This window comes from Saimiri boliviensis, chromosome 21 (genome assembly GCF_048565385.1).
Source record: "Saimiri boliviensis isolate mSaiBol1 chromosome 21, mSaiBol1.pri, whole genome shotgun sequence".
Taxonomy (NCBI): Eukaryota; Metazoa; Chordata; class Mammalia; order Primates; family Cebidae; genus Saimiri; species Saimiri boliviensis.
The window spans coordinates 17,363,396-17,383,083 of record NC_133469.1 but is presented as its reverse complement, the minus strand read 5'-3'; the positions used below and the strand labels follow the sequence as shown (position 1 = coordinate 17,383,083).

The window sequence follows — 19,688 nt, the reverse complement described above, 5'->3', positions numbered from 1 at the left end:
AAACAAACTGCTTTATCTAAAACGTTCATCCATAGTGTTCATTAGATTAGCGACTGAAGCAAATAAAGTTTACACATGTAAAAAGGCCCCAATTTTGTCAGAAATATAATTGGGATCCAACCGTCACTGACAAATGGGTGAGTCTGTATTACTGTCTCATGGTTAAAATTCTAAAATAAAAGCAATAAGGTCTTCGTGTGTGTATCTATGTTGTTTAGGTGTGGTTACCAACATGCACATGTATGTTATATAATATGTTGTATTTACAAAGTAAAATCTGGAATAGTTGTTGTAATAATACATATTATGTTATATAACATATGTTACATGAATAATACATATAACACATTAGGCATATAACAATGATTATGTTAATGAATATAACATATAATATGAATACATACAACATGTATTGTTATATAAGCTATAACTACATAGTAAAATCTTAAAAATGTATAAAGAAATAGAATATTCATGGTATATTATTCAGAAAACATGAATAATACATGTTACATAAAAGCATATGATTAATACATGTTATGTAATAATATAATGTTATATTTTGGCATACATTTTTAACCGGATTTTGTATTTGTTTCTGCTGCATATTTTAAAGTCATGAAACTATGAACTCAACTTGAAAACAATCTTTGTGTAACTCTGAAAAGTAGGACTAATTTAATATTATTGCTTTAATAAAAGCAGCTGTAGCTTCTGAATTATAGGCAAAATACTCATGTATTTTATTTTAAGGTTCTTGCTGAAGCAAACATCTGATATTTACAAAATACAAAACTGGTTAACAGGAAAATAACTTGAAATGATGACTCGCTTTGTGTACTATTTCAGTTTTCATAAGTAATCTAGGCGAATTGTTAAAAATAAGCAAATTAGGTAAATGTAAATGGAATAAATGTTTATAAAAGAACTTTTTATGTACTGTAAAATCATATGCTTTGTGCTGTGTTACATGAAATAATGAACACTCATCAAATGTCTGGGTCATTTCCCTAAAAATATGAACAAACTGCTGAACATAAATGTAAGTTGTTTTGGCTTCTTAAATATATTTGAGTCTATTAAAACATGTTTCTAAAAATTATAAAATGGCTCTTATTATAAAATGCTGATATGTGACAAAGAATTCAAAATTTTTGGCTTCCTAGGTGTTCACTAGAAATTAAGGTTACTAAGAATAAAATCCTAATTAATTTATATATAATTCTATATACAAAATATATGAGTCTGTTTTCATGCTGCTGATAAAGACATATCTGAACCCAGGTAATTTTTAAAGAATAAGAGGTTTAATGGACTCACAGGTCCACATGGCTGGGGAGGCCTCTCAATCAAGGTGGAAGGTGAAAGACACTTCTTAGACCGTAGCAGGTGAGAGAGTGAGAGCCAAGCAATAGGTGAAACCTCTTATAAAACCATCAGATCTCAGGAGACTTATTCACTACCCTGAGAACTTTATGGGCAAAACTGCTCCCAGGATTCAGTTATCTCCCACAAGCTCTCTCTTCACAACACGTGTGAATTATGGAAACTACAATTCAAGATGAGATTTGAGTGGGGACACAGCCAAACCATATCACAAAGTAGACTAAAATAAGATGTGTTTTGATGAGAGAAATTACAAAGCATAAAAAATGTATTCCTGAGAAAATGGAATAAATAGAATAATTTTGTCCAGTTCAGAGGTTCCTTAAAGCTTGCCTCAAATAAGTAAATTTAGAATGGAAATAGAAATAAGATAGAAACCAGTAAGTAGGAGGGTAATGTGAAGAAAGTTATGGATATAAGAATGTATTTTTGGTAAGGACAGTTTAAAAGAAAAGAGAATCTTCTATGAGAAAGAATCTTATGTGGTAAATTTTTATCTCAAAGTAAAATGACCAGTTATTTAATAAAGAGAAAGTAAAGGGCAAAGGAGAAAGTTTAAGCATGTTGTGAGAGGTCTGAGTAAGTCATGCTAAAGTTTCTGAAGGATGAATTCATAAAAGAAACTGTGGGTGTGATCAAGTTGCCTGTAATTGGAAGGGAATTATTTATAAGTCTTCCTAAAGATTGAGCTTTGATATTAAAAATACACTAAAACAAAACTAAAACTTTGATCCCCTATGTTAGAACAACATGGTTTTCTTGAAATACTGATCTGCTCTCAGGAATACCACAAGAATTTCACATATATATATAAATTTTGTTTTTTGAGATGGAGTCTCACTCTGTCCCTTAGGCTGCAGTGCAGTGGCATGATCTCGGCTCACTGCAACCTCCACCTCCTGGGTTCAAGTAATTCTCCTGCCTCAGCCTCCCAAGTGACTGGGACTACAGGCATGTGCCACCACACCTGGCTAATTTTGTGTATTTTCAGTAGAGACAAGGTTTCACTGTGTTAGCCAGGATGGCCTCAATCATCTGACCTCATGATCCGCCTGCCTTGGCCTCCCAAAATGCTGGGATTACAGGCGTGAGCCACTGCACATGGCTGAGATTATAATTTTTAATTCTGAAATCTGTGTAACCGCCATCTTCTGAACTGCAGTTTCTAGTTTTGTAAAATTTCTTCCTGAGATCCACTTAATTTCCCTAGTTTCAGGTTAGAAATACTATCTCCTTCATTTAGAATGGTAATTTCACTTCTTGAGGCAAAGGTTTCCTCTGGAAGCTTTTCAAATTCATATTTCAGAAGTTCAACTTCGCTGTATGTTGCTGCATGTGATTTTCAGGTCATGTATCAATGCCTTCTGTTCTTCCTCTTTCTACCCTTGAGAAGGCCTGGGATAACTCTCTCCTTTAAGTTTTCCATCCCTTCCTGTAACTTTCCCCCAACCCTACAGTTCTAAACTCTGCTATTATGGCTTGTCCATTAAATGTTTATCTTGAAGGCCTAAAAAGACAATGTTTTCCACCAGTATACCTCGATTTTGTACTCTTGGTTTTTCTTGACATGTCTGAATTATCCCATGTAACCAAGAAACTTCCCATGCTGTTACTAAAAGCCATGTATTCTCCTGCTCAAGGTACTAGGTTTTGTTTACATTCATATATAATACGGTGTATACTCATAACCTTGGACCCATTCTTTTTATGTCAGATTAAATTCAAGTACCCTTTTGATCTCAGGTTGACTACCTGGTGATCTATACATTGGCTTCTCATAAGCAGAAGCAATCACCCTGCGGAAGGTTTTTCTTTACCTTTTTAGGTAAAGAAAACATTTCATATTTTATCAATATAATTTCCTGTGTTATCTTTTATTCCATTTCTAATTACTTAGGAAAATGGAGCTTTGAAAGCGCTAAGGTTCTATGTGAGTTTCTATATTGTGTTTTGACAATCACTGTAGTTACACGAATGACTATTACTTCACAGTAACTTCTCATCAAGTATTTTCAACCTTTAAAAATCTTTGACAGGTTTCCCTGAATCAAAATTCTGACTTAAGTTTTACTGACCTGAAATTAACTTTTGGGTTTTTCAGAAGGGCCTTAAGAGAGTCTCAAAGAATGTATCTTGTAGAAATATTAAATGATCAGTCGTATTTTGTAAACTGCATGCTAAACGCTGTCAAATAATAAGTGATATTAAATAGTCTTTGGATTACATTTATGGGTATGTTCTCAGATTATATAAAATTCTTAAAAATCTAACATGACACATTAGTTAACATTCTGGATGTTACGTTGTGTGGCACAAAAATAACTAAATTTCCATGTTAATCGGTGAACTCCCATCGCATTTTTAGCCATGGGTATTCTAAGTTTTTATCCACAGCTATTATTTTGAATTCTTCTTTAAAGGCATTTGCAAAAAATTTACGGAAGATATTCTAACAAGTATCCTCAGATACAAGTTTCTAATAACTTCAAGATCAATGGATTAAATGCAAATATGAACTCTCATGAAGAAACATAAATTCATGAAACTACTAATCAAGCTCAAGCAAAACAAAACTGAACTGCATGAGATTAACTGATAATGTCTTTGACTTTTATTTAAAACACTATTAGTTCCTCACTTAAATGTTTTATTTTCCAGATTTAAGGAATTTTTCTTCCCTAAGCTATCTATAGTACACAACAATTTGGTAAAGTATACTTCTGTGAACAAAGGTGGAAGCAATTCCTTTTTCTCCCAATTTTACCTCTCCGAAGTTTGGAGAGATTCTGTGAGTATTCTTATTTTTTATGGTAATATGGTTATTTGTACAAGTTCAATAACATTTTCTCTCTCCGCTGGGCACAGTGGCTCCTGTCTGCAAGCCAGGTGGGCAGATCACATGAGGCCCGGAGTTTGAGACCAGCATGGCATACGTGGAGAAACCCTGGTGTCTACTAAAAATACAAAAAAAATTAGCCAGGTGAGGTGGCACATGCATGTAAGCCCAGCTACTCAGGAGGCTGAGAAATGAGACTTGCGTGAACCAGGGAGGCAGAGGTTGCATGAGCTGAGATTGTGCCATTGTACTGTGGCCTGGGTGACAGAGTGAGACTCCTTTAAAAAAAAAAAATTACTCTCTCTTTATAGCAGGATACAATTAAAACAATTGTTTGTATTATCAAGGCTTTGACTGAAATGTCATATCTGAGAATATGCATAAACTGTGTAACTTCTAGGGTTCTCTTCCTTAAGAGGAAATGAGTAAGAACTGTCACTTCCGGGCAGGTCCAGAAACCTTCAAACTGTAGGTATAATCTAAAGTCTGTCTAGGGTTATCTTGTTACCCTCAGGAAGCTTTTGTTTATTTTTATTATTTTTTGAGACATGGTTTCACTCTGTCACCCAGGTATGTCACCAATCATAGCTCACTGTAACCTCCAACTCCCGCGTTGAAGCAATCTTCCCACCTCAACCTCCCTAGTAGCTAGAACTACAGGCACTTGCCACCAGCCTAGCTTAAAAAGGTTTTTAAATCTGAGGTTACTATGTGGTCAAACCACTGTTCTTACAGGCAGTATTTGATAAAAACTACATTTATTTTACAAACAAATTTGTCTTACTCTATTTTTGGAAAAGTCAAAATAACTATAGGAAGAAAACATTATGTTTCTAAAGAAAAGCTACAATACATCCGTTATTAGATGATAGCTGTGTGCACTGTTTTGAAGTTCTTGTTATTTGCCTATAGAGCAGGCTAGGTCTAAACTCATCTAGATTTCTACAATCCTACTTTACTCCATGCAGTTACCAAAAGTGGGAATTTCTCTGTTTTGGAAGCCCTATGAGCTGAAACGAGATGAATTTTTAAAACTACGTCTCATGACTGATGTCTGGGCCACACAAAGTTCACCGAACTGCCCAATGTCATCACTGGAGACATTCAAACTGCAAACCAGGATGAGAAGTTTATTTTTTTCATGATGTAGACAACTTTTTTCAAGACGTCATAACATGACTCTATCATAATGATATAATAATGCCTACTTTGGCCGGGTGCGGTGACTCATGCCTATAATCCCAGCACTTTGGTAGGCCGAGGTGGGCAAATCACAAGGTCAGGAGCTCAAGACCAGGTTGGCCAACATAGCGAAACCCTGTCTCTACTAAAAATACAAAAAAAAATTACCTGGGTGTGGTGGCAGGCGTCTATAATCCCAGCTACAAGGAAAAGGCAGAAAAATCGCTTGAACCCAGGAGGCGGAGGTTGCAGTGAATAGAGACTGAGCCACTGCACTCCGCCCTGGGCAAGAGTATGAGACTCTGTCTCGAAAATAATAATAATAATAATAATAATAATAATGCCTACCTTTTTCACTTGGTAGGATAATGGTCATTCTGTTTATTCAATTGGTTGTCTTTAAGCCTAGGTTTATCACTCAAAGTCCTTATGCAAACGGCTCTTGTCACATCACTATTAATTTTATCTTTTATTTTCCTCTTAAGTTTTATATCTGTCCCTCTGTAATGCATGACAACATTCCCTTGTTTGAACAATAAAGTATACAGTTACCTATTGAGAAAAACCACTGTTTTTCTACACTCTGACACAGAAGACTTCTGATGTCAGATATTGTAGAGTTGTTTTCCTACAATGACCAGTTCTCCAACACTAGTTGGGTATCCTACAATTTAACACAACAGTGACACTACCTCCTTGACAAAAGCATCAGACTCCCCAGGTTAGTGGCTTAGTCCCACAAGACTGCCCACTTCAGATGCCAGTTTCAAGGCCAGGCCTCCTGCCTGACAGATTTGCTGTGAATCAAGGATTCCTATGATCCCCTCCTTGGGTTCCATAATTTACTAGACTGGCTTCTGAAACTCTGGGAAACACTTATGCTTACCAGTTTATTATCAAGGATGCAACGTGGAGACAACAGCCAGAGAGAAGAGGTAAGCAGGGCAAAGTATGGGGGTATGGGGCAAGGGGGTATAGGGCTTCCATACCCTCTCTGGGCACACCACCCTCCGGGAACAATGGTGTTCACCAACCCAGAAGTTCATCAAATCCTGTTATTCAAGAGTGTTTCTAGAGCTTGATCTCTATCTAGCACATCTCCTGGCTTCCCAGAGGTCCTTGGAACTTTCATTGGGGAAGTTCTAACTAACTCTCCAATCACCTGGTGTTTCCATCTTGAGGCTCTCTAGGGGCCCTACTCTAAGAAACCTCATTAGCATAAGCTCAGGTGTGACCCAAAGGGGCTCATACACATAATAAAAGCTGCTCTTGCCAATCAAGAATTTTCAAGAGTTTTAGGAGCTCTGTGCCAGGAACCAGGGACAAAGACTAGATTTCTTATAATACCAGGCTTGCCTTTAAACCAGGCTCCCTCCACCAGGGATCATCCCCTCCAAGGGCAAAGGTGACATCCAGTTGGTCTTTGCTATCTTTCTGGATTCACTCTGTCATTGTTTCTGGCCTTTGCTTTCTTTACTTGCTTTACGAACCTATCAGTTACGCTTTCAAAACATGTAACACATTTTTTAATCCAGCATGTTTACATATTCTTTACTGGTTCGTTTTATTTCGCCCCCTAGTCCAAACTTTTTAATCCATGATACTCTTGACAATATTCCTATTTCTTCTCTTTTCCTTATTTCTAACAAGTACATGATACATAGAAGGAACTGAAAAAATGCCAAGTGAAAGAATGAATGATGCAGGTACCTCTGTTTTAAATGCTTTCTAATACTTTGCAATAAATTTCAAGTGCAGTTAAAAAAAGTTCTTTCTTTCTAATGCTATAATTTCACTCCTGGAAAGGTGAGCTACAACAATACAAAAGGAACGCACTTTACGGACGAAGCTGTTAATTAAGATTTAATTTATATTGATGAAAATTTGAAAACAAGTATGGTCACGAAGAGTGGCCAGGTAATAGACTAATAGTAACTACTGAATATGATGCTCATTAACATCATGTGGCTGACCCTGAAAATGCTTATGAAATAAATGAAAAGCAGAAAACCACATTTAACATGCATTATGACTATAAATAAGACATAATACCCACATAGGGACATGGACCAGAAGCCAACTAGAAAAGACTAATTTATTAGAAAAGCTAGCTTTGCAATCCTTTTTCCTTTTTAAAACTTGCAATGCATATAAACTTAATATGAAACAAACTCTTTAAGGATCCATGTATCTAACTCCTCTGTGATACAACCTGAGACGCAAATGCCCTTGGTGTCAGACAAGCCTGTGTTCAAGTTTTTGTTCTGCTGAATAGTTGTGGTCAATTCTTTACTCCTTCCACCGTAGGGAGGGAATTCTGACACACCCCTCAACTCAAACTCCTTACTCAATGGAATCCTATGGGCTCAGCCATGTGACTACTTTGGCCACTGAGGGATATTAGCAACAATGACTCAAGGTTTCCTCCTGTGTATTAGGGCTGCCTCTGCCACCTCTGCCTCACCATGAGAAGACGCCATACTGGCCTGCTGCGGGGACAGAGGACACCAGAGGACAGCCAAGTTGCCCAGTCACCAGCCATCCCATCTGAAGCAGACCACAGACACTCTGTTAAACCACTAAAAAACAGAACCATCCTGCCGGCACGGTGGCTCACACCTGTAATCCCAGCACTTTGGGAGACTAAGACAGGCAGATCAGGAGGTCAGGAGTTTGAGACCATCCTGGCCAACATGGTCAAATCCCGTCTCTACTAAAAAATGTAAAAAAATTGCTGGGAATGGTGGCGTTTGCCTATAATCCCAGCTACTCAAGAGGCTGAGGCAAGAGAATCACTTGAACCCGGAAGGCGGAGGTTGCAGTGAGCCAAGATTATGCCATTATATTCCAGCCTGGGTAACAGAGTGAGACTCTGTCTCAAAAACAAACAAACAACAAACAAACAGAAGCATCCAACCAGCCTATAAACTCATCAGATGAATAAATGGTTGCTGATTTAGGCCACTATCAGAATAGCTTGTTATGCAGCATTATCTACAGCAGCAGATGACGAATATACCCTGTCGTCTTCCTCTCTCTATAGCCAGGTCCATCCACAATGTTTGGTGCCTAGTGAGTAGTGATGAAGGCTTTTTCTGTCACTGCCCCCACTCTGTGAGGAAGAATAAGACATTCATGCTTGCATCTCCCCCACTCACCCACCCACACCTGTCATTACACGTGCCATTTTTAAATACCTACTTCTTTGCACATTTCTCTCCTGAAATGACTTGAAAGCCATAAATGACTTGGAAGCAGGTTAGTTATTCACATCCACATCTACAGCACCTGGCACAGAATGGGCCCTCAATAAAACGTTTTTGCTTAAGTTGAATGAATTAATTTGGGGAGCTGACATGAACCAAAAGAGCCAGCAGCAGATGGCAAGAAGAATAACCACATAAGCTGGGTCTTATGCCAGGAGGCTTTAGCTTTCCAGAAAGCCCAAATAAGGGTGGGAAAAAAACCCAATGTCCTACAAAGATGAAAAGCATACTCGTTCTGCTGTCCTGTGCCCTTATCTCTGTCAGCACATTGCACATAAACCTCCCAGCCATCCACGTCCCCGGGAGGTCCCCTCAGTCCCCCTCACCCTACCTCCAGGGATGTGCCAATCTTGACCCTACCTTTAGATCAGACACGTCTCTGTAGCACTGCTCGGAGCGGGTGTGGTCTGACAGCTGCACATTCCAGAAGCAGGGGAGTTGGTACACAAGGAAGGGGTTTTGTTTGATGACAGCGTTGAAAATATCCTGGGGGAATGAAAGCCAAAGACACAGTCAAGACAGTCGGGTGGCCCAGCTGCCCATTTTGGCTCTCAGGGTACCACATCCCCTGTGACAGGGCTTCTCTTGGGCCTCCTGCTCTGAACACAGGCTGGCTCACACTGTGGGGCATCTCCCTGGCCTGTTCTCTCTAGGAACCAAGCAATAATGTTTGGATAGATATGGGGAAATGCCCCAGGCCAACCAGAAGCTCCACAGTTGTGCTGGTCTCATAAAGCCCTATCTAATGAGCTCACATGTGCAGACATGGGGTGTCGTCCCTACCCTTGTCGGCATATAATAAATGGAGTCTCCTTCCCTCTTGCCTCTAGGCAGGAACCCTGTGTTATCCATTCTGAGCCTCCTGGAGAGGAAACTGCATGATGACAAGCAGACCCACTCATTCAGGGACTGAGACAAATTACAGATCCTCCCTTTCGGCAGCGCTTCCTGGGCCCACGGTGGACTCAGTGATGGATGCTCCTTGGATTCCTGCAAGCCATGGTGCCCAGGATACATACTTTCCATTTCTAAATCCACCCCTGACTTGTCTAGAGAGGTTTTACCTTTTTTGGGCTCTTCTCCAAGCTCTTGCACCAGGCCGTACTTATTAACTAGCTGCTGACAGGTGGCGCCAGGAGGTGAATTATGGGCCTTCGTGGCAGAAGATGGCTGAATAAACGATCCTCACAGGACACGGGCATACAATTTCTGGCTTTGGGGGACATGCTGAAGTCACTGTGACCTGACTTGAAATATGAGGACGGTGGACGATTTTCCCCTCAGGTTTAAAACAGCTACCTGGGTATTATTTTTTTCTTAAACTCATTCATTATACTTCATCTAATGTTTGAAAAGGGAAATCAGTTTCTGGCTGCTTGGGAAATACTGAATAATCATGCTTTAAAAAATAACAAAGTAATCACGCCAAGTTGCTTGCTCCCTCCGTATTATGAAATTTTGCAGGCATTCGACGAACCAGGAAATTGCATTTTGAACAAAAACATGCAGAGTGAGCTGGCTCTTTGGATGAAAAGAAAAGGGTGAAATGCAGAAAACTCAGAGAAATCATCTTTGTGCCCTCAGACAGCTACCAGTGCCATAGGAAGATGAAAACTGAAATGAATGATCCTGGTAGAGTCAAAGTCAACTGGAACCCTCTGCCTTTCCTGGGATGTTAAAATAAGGACTGGGCTTTTTAAAAAATGAGTATTTGTTGGCTGGACACAGAGACTCATGCCTGTAATCCCAGCACTTTGGGAGGCTGAGGTGGGCAGATCATCTGAGGTCAGGAGTTCGAAATGAGCCTGGCCAACATGGAGCAACCCCATCTTTACTAAAAATATAAAAATTACTGGATGTGGAGAATCACTTGAACCCAAGAGGCGGAGGCTGCTGTGAGCTGAGATCATGCCACTGCACCCCAGCCTGGGTGATAGAGCAAGACTCCATCTTAAAATAAAATAAAACAAATAAATAAAAATGAGACTTCAAGGAGTTTCTGAGGCTGCCTGTATAGCAAAGTGGTTTCCAGGCAGTTTATCCTTTCTATTTAAATGCATTTCCCTTGAGTAAAGGGACACTATTACAGCACCTAAGCAAAAGGTTTAAATTAAAGATTAGACTCTATTTGCCAGGGAGGCAAGTGAAGTCTTGCCTGGGAAACACTGTGGCATCTGGGGTACCAGAGGGCAGGCCCTGTGCACTCCACCTGGCACCAACATCTACTTAGGCGTCTGCGTCAACAGACTATAAGCTCTATGAGGGCAGGTGCTGCATCCTTCGTCTGTCTCTGTCATCCTCTTTCTGAACTTGGCTCCTGGTATACACAGTGCTCAGTCATAGTCTGCAGAATGAGCAAATGAATGAACAAGGGAAGGCACTAAGGAGCTGAGCTGTTGTCTTAGACTGGCAAGTATAAGGCAGCTGTATTAGAGCAGAGAGAGTCACGCAATATGTAAACAACAATTCAGACCCATTTACTTTTAAAGTTTCTTCCTCTCGAGAACCACCAGCAGTGCACTCAGGAGTAGCTGTACCTTCTAACCAGGGCACTCACCTGGTCAGCTAAAGATGTAGACAGCATGCCCATGAGCTCCCTCTCTGCCGTCAGCCTCCACATCTGTTCCCATTTCATTTTCCGCAGCTTATCCAGAAGTAACAGGATCACCCCTGGGCAAAAGCACACGATAAAAGAGGAAGTTTAAAAAAATAAAAAAGTAAGAGGGAGAGCTAGGCTCGCCTACGCAAAGCACAGCCACAGCCTCTGGAGGATGACGGTCTTATGCAGACGAGAGGCCTACACACTGCTGCAGATAAGTCTTCCTTCTCAAAATTCTTCCAGTGAGACTTCACAGTCTGCGGCACCTGTTTTGGAGATGAATACACCTAGGTTCAAGCCTAGTACCTGCCAGTTACTCGATAGGAGACGTGAAACCATCTCTCTGAGACCTCCTCACTATATGGAGACTGGTAACACAGACCTCCAAGGACTGCTGGTAAGGATAAGTGAGAGGGGCAGGCAAAGCCTAGCACTATCTGGAAATGGACAGAGGTGGTGGCGGCAAAACAATGTGAATGGACTTCATGCCACTCAACTGTACATGTAAACATGGTTAACATGGTCAGTTTATGTTGTGTGTGTGTGTGTGTGTGTGTGTGTGTGTGTGTGTGTGTGTTTGTGTGTGTATATATAGATATTTTTTTGAGACGGAGTCTCACTCTGTCACCCAGGCTGGGGTATAGTGGCACAATCTTGGCTCACTGCAACCTCTGCCTCCCGGGTTCAAGTGATTCTCCTAACTCAGCCTCCTGAGTAGCTGGGATTCCAGGTGCACGCCACCACGACTGGCTAATTTTTGTATTTTTAGTAGAGAAGGGGTTTCATCATGTTGGTCAGGCTGGTCTGGAACTCCCGACATCGTGATCTGCCTACCTTGGCCTATCAAAGTCCTGGGATTACAGGTGTGTACATTTAGGCTTTGCTGAATGGTTAAGAAGCAACTACCTACCATCGGGTCAGTTACAGCATGCAGAAAAAGCCCAGGGCACAGAACACAAAAAGCCATGGGAATTTCCCTGCAGGCCACTGCAGTGAATTTGGTGGGTGGAATTGTAGCACCATGGGCCCTCCAAATCAATCCTCTTCAGGATGCTTAGCTCGGCAGAATGGTCAGTGGGGGAAACTCAAGGCAGATGAAAAATCAACTTAGTTGAAACCAGGTACCTGCATTTCTAAGACTCTGGGAAAGAAGCTGATTTCTCCAAATCACATATAAATGTCAACTCTAAGGCTTTTTACTTATTCCAGTGGCACATATTTAGAAAAAAGGTATATTTACCATTTAGTGAAAGGTATTTGGTCAGGAAGAGTTGGAAAAAAAAAATAGTATGTATATGGTTGTGGGAAGAATGGGATAACACACAGAGATCTGAACTTGTAGGTCTCAAGGACAAATCAGATCCGCTGCATAGCTCCTTTCGGCTTTGTCAGGTTTTTTCCACATCCTATTATCCTTTCCCCTAATGCTTCCCGAAATCTCTACAACATAGATTCTGTTATCCTTATTTTATGGGTGAGGACATTGAGAGGCTGGATCAGACACTGGTCAATTCACAGTTCAGAAGAAGCTATGCCAGATCCAAACTGAGATCTGCCTAATTCCAAAGGCGGTGCTCGTTCCACTCAACCACATAGACCAGAGCCCCGGCAATGTCGCTTTGGAGCCACGGGATTCAGGTCAATGCTTCTCTTTTGTTGACTCTGTTTCCATGAGTCTTCAATGAGGACAATGCTACTTGCCCTACCCAACTCAGAAAACTGTCATGCGCTCTTGTGGTAGGCTGGTTTAACCATCACCATCAAAACCACCAGATTTGTAGCATTTGCCAGTTGCCAAGGTGTAAACACTCCCATCACTGCTAATTTCAAACTAGCAATGTGATGTCACTGAACAAAACAAGTTGGGGAGGAAGGTGCACTGGAAATTGTTCACCATAAATCTATTATCTGATTGTCGTACTCAAATAAACAATCAGGGTAGGGGGTGGTGTAGAGAAACATTTACAAAGTTACAAAGCAAGAGAATATAGTGATGTAACTCACTGGTGACTGATTTAAGAAACTAGATTCCAGTCAAGAAGCTAGGTGTGGTGGCTCACACCTGTAATCCCAGCAGGAGGATCGCTTGAACCTGGGAGGCAGAGATTGGAGTGAATTGTGCCATTGCACTCCAGCCTGGGCAACAGTATGAGACTCTGTCTCAAAAAAAAATTTAAAACGCCAGTGAGATTGGTGAAAGTAGGGAAGCAAAGTAAGTACAACTCTATTTCGAGTTCACACATAGTAGCTACTCAATAAATAATTGTTGGATGAATGAATAAAAGAAATGTAAAAGGCGTTTTAAATTTAGAATCTGTGGACTCAGTAATGGCTAACTGGAAGAAAAAAGGAAGACTGGGTAGTTGATATTTCAAGACAAGGAGTCCCTTCAACATGGCAATCTCTGTCCAACTTTGGAAGTTGTACCCTAGCTAAGCTCTGGAGACATGAATCAAGACGGGTATATTTATTGCAGCATTGTTTATAACGACAGAAACATAATAAACAGGATAAATCTCTCAGCCTCTGGAGACCAAGCTGAGAACTGATGTTTTTAAATGGTGTGAAGACTTGGCGAGTGCTAAGTGGCAGATGTGATTTGCCAGACTGCTTGAGAAGCGGGGATGTCTAAAACAGATGACTAAACGCAGAAATGCAGGATCATTCTCCCAGTTGGCCAGTCTTTTCTTCCGTGTGACTTTAACGTTTAAAATTATGAACTATTTCAAAACAACAAAAAAGCACAGAAACTAATACAATGAATACCCACCACCTACATACAATAGACGCGAATTCACTGCCACATTTACTACTAAAAACTTAAAGCATTACAGATAAATCTGAAGTTCATCTCATCCTACCTCCTCACTTCCTCACAGGGAGACAGTATTGTGTGACGTCTATGTTTGATTTCTAGGCATGTTTCTCCATTTTTATCCTCTATGCATTTAGTAACAATACATGGTATTTTAGTGTGTTTGGATTGCACATTTCCTATTGTAACTCGCCTTTTCACCCTCTGTTCTATCTTTAAGATTTAATCACATTAGTGTTTCCTATCTTGTTTACTCACTGTAATCACATTACCCATTTCACAAACATAACACAAGTTACTTTTGCATTCCCCTCCTGAAGGATATTTTGGTTTTTTATTATGTTTCTGTCATTATAAACAATGCTGCAATAAATATCCTAATCTTGATTCATGTCTCCAGAGCTTAGCTAGGGTACAACTTCCAAAGTTGGACAGAGATTGCCATGTTGAAGGGACTCCTTGTCTTGAAATATCAACTCCCCAGTCTTCCTTTTCTCTTCCAGTCAGCCATTACTGAGTCCACAGATTCTAAATTTAAAATGCCTTTTATATTTCTTTTATTCATTCATCCAACAATTATTTATTGAGTAGCTACTATGTGTGAACTCATGGAAAAAGAGTTGTACTTACTTTGCTTCCCTACTTTCACCAATCTCACCGGCGTTTTAAAATAAAAAATAAAAATAAAAAAATACAATTTTCAGCCCGTTGTCCAGGCTGGAATGCAATTCACTCCAACCTCTGCCTCCCAGGTTCAAGTGATTCTCCTGCCTCGGGCTTTCAAGTAGCTGGGATTATAGGCACCAGCCACCACGCCCGGCAATTTTTTTGTATTTTTAGTAAGAGACGGGGTTTCTCTATGTTGGCCAGGCTCGTCTCAAACTCCTGACCTCAGGTGATCCACCCGCCTTGGCTTCCCAAAGTGCTGGGACGATAGGTGTGAGTCACCACGCCTGACTCATCTCATGGGCTTTATTCAACACATTAATTCGGCATGTATTTGCCGGAGGTGTAGGGTTCAATCTTTGCCAGGCTCTTTTGTGGAAACACACATAAGACACGGACACCATTAGGATTCAATGTGATGACCACAAACACGCGAATATGTGCTGCTTATGAAGAGAGCTTGCAGGAGGGAGGCCTGGGTGGCCTGGGCTAGGACTGAGTCAGGCAGTGGGAGGCTGTCTGGGGAAACAGCATGGACAAAGGCATGGAGGCAGGAGACACATGACAAGATTGGGCTACGAATGTACGACGGACATACGGTTTCATTAGCCGGCTTAGGCGAATGCCAGGACCGGAACCGCAACGCATGAGCAGGCGACGAATTACAAGGAGCCTTGTACCTGCGCAACGCAGGTGCATTCCAGCCATTTTTATGCCATTTCCTACACAGAAAATGATACTCTTAAAACCCAGTGGAAGTTAAGCTGTTTGTGGCTGAAAAGATTGATCCAAGGGTTTTAGAGGCCTCAGGTCCTACCAAAGCGATCCCAAGGATGAGGAGATGATTTTGCTGGCACATGTCTCCAGTGTGTGACGTAATGGTTGGGAAGCCCTACTGAGGACAACTGGGAATGAGTGAAGGATGTGGGGAAAGAGACTGACTGCAATTCCGTCTGTTTTAGAAAAGCCAAGCAAGCAGGATGAGGTAGCTCACGCCTGTAATCCCAGCACTTTGGAGACTGAGGAACGTGGATCACCTGAGGTCAAGAGTTCAAGACCAGCCTGGTAAACATGGCAAAACCCTGTCTCTACTAAAAATACAAAAATGAGCCGGGCGTGGTGGTACGTGCCTGTAGTCCCAGCTACTTGGGAGGCTGAGGCAGGAGAATCACTTAAACCTAGGAGGCGGAGGTTGCAATGAGTCAAGACTGCGCCGCTGCACTCCAGCCTGGGTGACAGAGACTCAGACTCAGTCTCAAAAAAAAAATCCAAGCTAAAATGTTGCTGTCATTTATCCTGTCATTTCACAAGATCAAAGCCCTCCAGTATTTCAGGGTGGCCTACAGAACAAGCTATAAGCCCCTGGTCATGGCCAGACCATCTGGTTCTCGCCATAATTTAATTTTCTTTTCTTTGAGGAAAACTGGCACAATGGCACTCTGCTATAAAACAACTGCACCCTCTGCCTCTGTGAACTTGATGAGCTGATCCTCAAGCTGCTTTTCTTTTTGGAATTCCAGAAAGTTTACTAAATATACCACTCTCTGTACCCTGATTCAACCAAGAATCAAAATCCAAAGCAAACAAAAGCATTCATGAGCAAACATGTCACAAAGCTTATGAATTTCACTCTCGGCTTCCCCAGTCTCCTCTCATCTCATAGCATTCTTAGAAAGGGGGCAGGGTCAGACATTACAACTGAGTTTGAATCCATGTGAGAACTGAGGTGCTAAGGCTGGAGGTGGCATTTCCAACGTCACAGTGCTGGCAAGTGCTTCCTGCTGCCCTGTTTATCTTAGAACATTAGAACTAATAAAGACGCTGTGCTTCCTGCCAGCAGAGCCTATAAATGGCTCTTCTTTGTACCTTGACATTTTTAAACACCATGCTTCTTCTTAAACATGAATGCCCCACGTATGCCCTGCTCACATAGGCTCGTATGGGTTCACGGGAGTCAGGGCTCCCAGGTACCAGAGCTGGGCCACAGGCAAGCTGCCCTTGACATGCCAAACCAGAGGGGACTCGGTCTGCTCTTGTTAGTTTTTGTGAGACAGAGTCTTACTCTGTTGCCCAGGCTGGAGTACAATAGTGACACAATCTCAGCTCATTACAACCTCTGCCTTCCAGGTTTAAGCAAGTCTTGTGTCTCAGTCTCCTAACGGGGACCACAGGTGCCCACCACCATGCCTGGCTAATGTTTTTTGTATTTTTAATAGAGACAGGGTTTCACCATGTTAGCCAGGCTGGTCTCGAACTCCTGAACTCAAGTGATCCACCCACCTTGGCCTCCCAAAGTGCTGGGAACATAGGCGTAAGCCACCACATCCAGCTGACACTGTCTATGTTTAATCATAGGTCCTGCATTCAGAAGTTATTTCTTCTATAATTAATATCAGATTTCTTTTTTATTTCAGCATCTGCTTTGGTTCTATTCATTGGTTAACTGGAGACTTGGAAGTTTTCATAACACAGTCCTTGTTCTCAGGGAACAAGGCTTGATAGGGAAAGGAGAGAGGTCATCACAGAAATGCAAAGCACTGTGATAAGTGGCGGGTGGAGAATTATGGGAGCTGGGGTACAGGGAAACTGACTGGGTCCTGAGGGAAGCATTAGGGAAGGGCATCTTGAAATAAATCATGTCTGCACTGAAACTTAAAGATAAAAAGGATATAGAAGGGAGAGACAGGATGAACAAAGGTCAAACCAGACAGGCGTCTCTCTTTAGGACACTGATTTCAAAGGAATGGACTGCTGAATATCTAGCAAGTACCAAATATTTTCCCCCACAGCTGAACTGTAGACCTCGAAAGATAATGACCCATTTCTCCCTCTTCTCCCAAGAAAGCGAATTTTAGAAAGGCTGCATAACATTGTCTAGCATGGGTGAAAACATTTGCCTTTGTTCGTAAATCTGTAATTAACCACAGGTTATTCCTAAAACAAATATCCTCATATTCTCGGAGTGATACAGCAGAATGAATTCTGGGAACACAGGCTTTTTTTTTTTTTGGTAGCTACCCCAGAAGGGGAAGTTAAATTGCATATAAAGAAAAAACTGCAGTGGACTTGGAAAAAATACTCCTGGCTCTGAGTCCTGATAATATGATTCTTGAAAAAGTCATGTGTTTCTAAGGCTCAGATCCTTATTTATAATATAGTGACAATCCCAAATTAACTCCAAGGTGATTCTGAGGAACAAAAAAAATGGGAGCCAGGCGTGGTGTCTCATGCCTGTAATCCCAATACTTTGGGAGACCAAGGCAGGTGGATGACCTGAGGTCAAGCGCTCAAGACCAGCCTGGCCAACATGGCAAAACCCCATCCCTAACAAATACACAAATATTAGCAGGACATGGTGGTGGGCAACTGCAATCCCAGCCACTTAGGAGGCTGAGGCAGGAGAATTGCTTGAACCCGGGAGGCGGAAGCTGTGGTGAGCCGAGATCGCGCCACTGCACTCCAGCCTGGGCAACAGAGCTAGACTCTATCTCAAAAATAACGATGATGATGATGATGACATTGACAACAACCTTTAAAGTATCTGGTACAGTGGAAGAGTATCATCCATCAGTGCTGCAGTAAGAATTACTAATGGATGATTAATGTCCGCACCTAGTAAATAATTTCTCCCTTGAATCCACTGATTATTCTTATAATCTTCAAAATCACCGTCAGTGTGGAATGCGCTGGACAACTTGAAATATTTGCAGTATTTTGAAATTGTGCGACCCGCAGAGACCCTTCCCAAAGCAAATGAGAGCGAGGAGTTGTTAAGCCGAGTCCAGGTTTATTGGGGTTTGCGGGCAACTCGAGCGGGAGAGGGAAGAGCTGCACCCAGCAGCTGCCGGAGAGGGTTTTTATAGGGGCGGCGGCCTGTTTAGGCAAGGTGTTGTAAAGTGATTGGTGGCGGTTGGGCATGGGCGAAGGGGGAGTATTGTGGAGTGCAGGGATTGGCTTAGCTTTGGCGGGCTAAGGTGGGGAGTACAGGTGAGGTGTTATGGAGTGATTGGTGGAGGTTAAACAAAGAAGAAGGAAGAGCCATGTGGCAAGAGGGGATGGGCTCCGGAGGCGGTCCGCTGGATGTGGGTCCCGGGCATGGGGAATGGGCCCTTTCTACCTAACATTCCCGACTCCCTAAAAAGGGAAAAAGGGCCACGAGGTCGTTCTGGCTACTTCCTGCTGAAAATGGGCGGCGGAGGGATCTGATTTTCTTTAGGGGGTTTGGGAAGTGGGCAGAAGGGCGTAGCTTTCCATGGAGGTTGGTGGGTGGGGAAGTGACGTGATTGTTTCCGGGGGGCTGGTGTTGGTATGGTGTTATCGTGGAAGACTGGTTGTAGCATTATCTGGTTGATGGTAACTCGGGTTAGTTCTTGGAACCGCCGTTGGAGAAACTGGAAAAAACAAGGAGCAATGAGCAGAACAAGACAGATAACCAGTAAGGGACCGAGTAATGGGGATAGGAGGGTGTACATGGAAGACGACCACCATGCGGAGGCTTCTGTTGAGAACTTGTAATTCTGGAGGCTGGTTTTGATTTTTTGGAGATTTTCGATTCGCGTTTCTACCAGTCCAGATTCGTTGACATAGTAGCAGCATTCCTCTTGTAGGAAGATGCAGGTTTCTTCACGCTCCGCCATAAGTAGATCCAGCGCCCTCCGATTTTGTAGGGCTACCTGGGCGACCGAGGTGATCTGTCGTTGGAAAGATGCCAGAGACGCCGCTGAGTCCTCGATGGCTGCCTGAAGTTGTGAGGAAAGGCGAGCCAGAGCTTGGTGAGAATGGAACAATGCCCCTTCTCCTAACCCCACGGCCAGCACGGAGCCTGCAAGGGACAGGCCCACAGCCACCGGGGAGACGGCCGCCCTTCGGGTGCGATGAGACGGAGCCTGTGGGACCTGTAGTAAGAGGAACTCGGCCGGAGAGTAGACAGTGAGTCGA

General features: G+C 42.2%; 1 protein-coding gene across 4 annotated transcripts in view; it reads right to left on the bottom strand.

Annotated features, from left to right (window-relative positions):
• LARGE1 (LARGE xylosyl- and glucuronyltransferase 1) overlaps positions 1–19,688 on the bottom strand; it is a 616,984-nt gene that overhangs the window by 91,363 nt on the left and 505,933 nt on the right. For all 4 annotated transcript variants that reach the window (XM_074390818.1, XM_039463163.2, XM_074390817.1 and 1 more), the window contains 2 exons: positions 11,228–11,340; positions 9,031–9,156 (listed from right to left, as the gene is read on the bottom strand). In XM_074390818.1, coding sequence (XP_074246919.1) covers positions 9,031–9,156; positions 11,228–11,340 — 239 coding nt within the window. The remainder of the gene's footprint in view (positions 1–9,030; positions 9,157–11,227; positions 11,341–19,688) is intronic.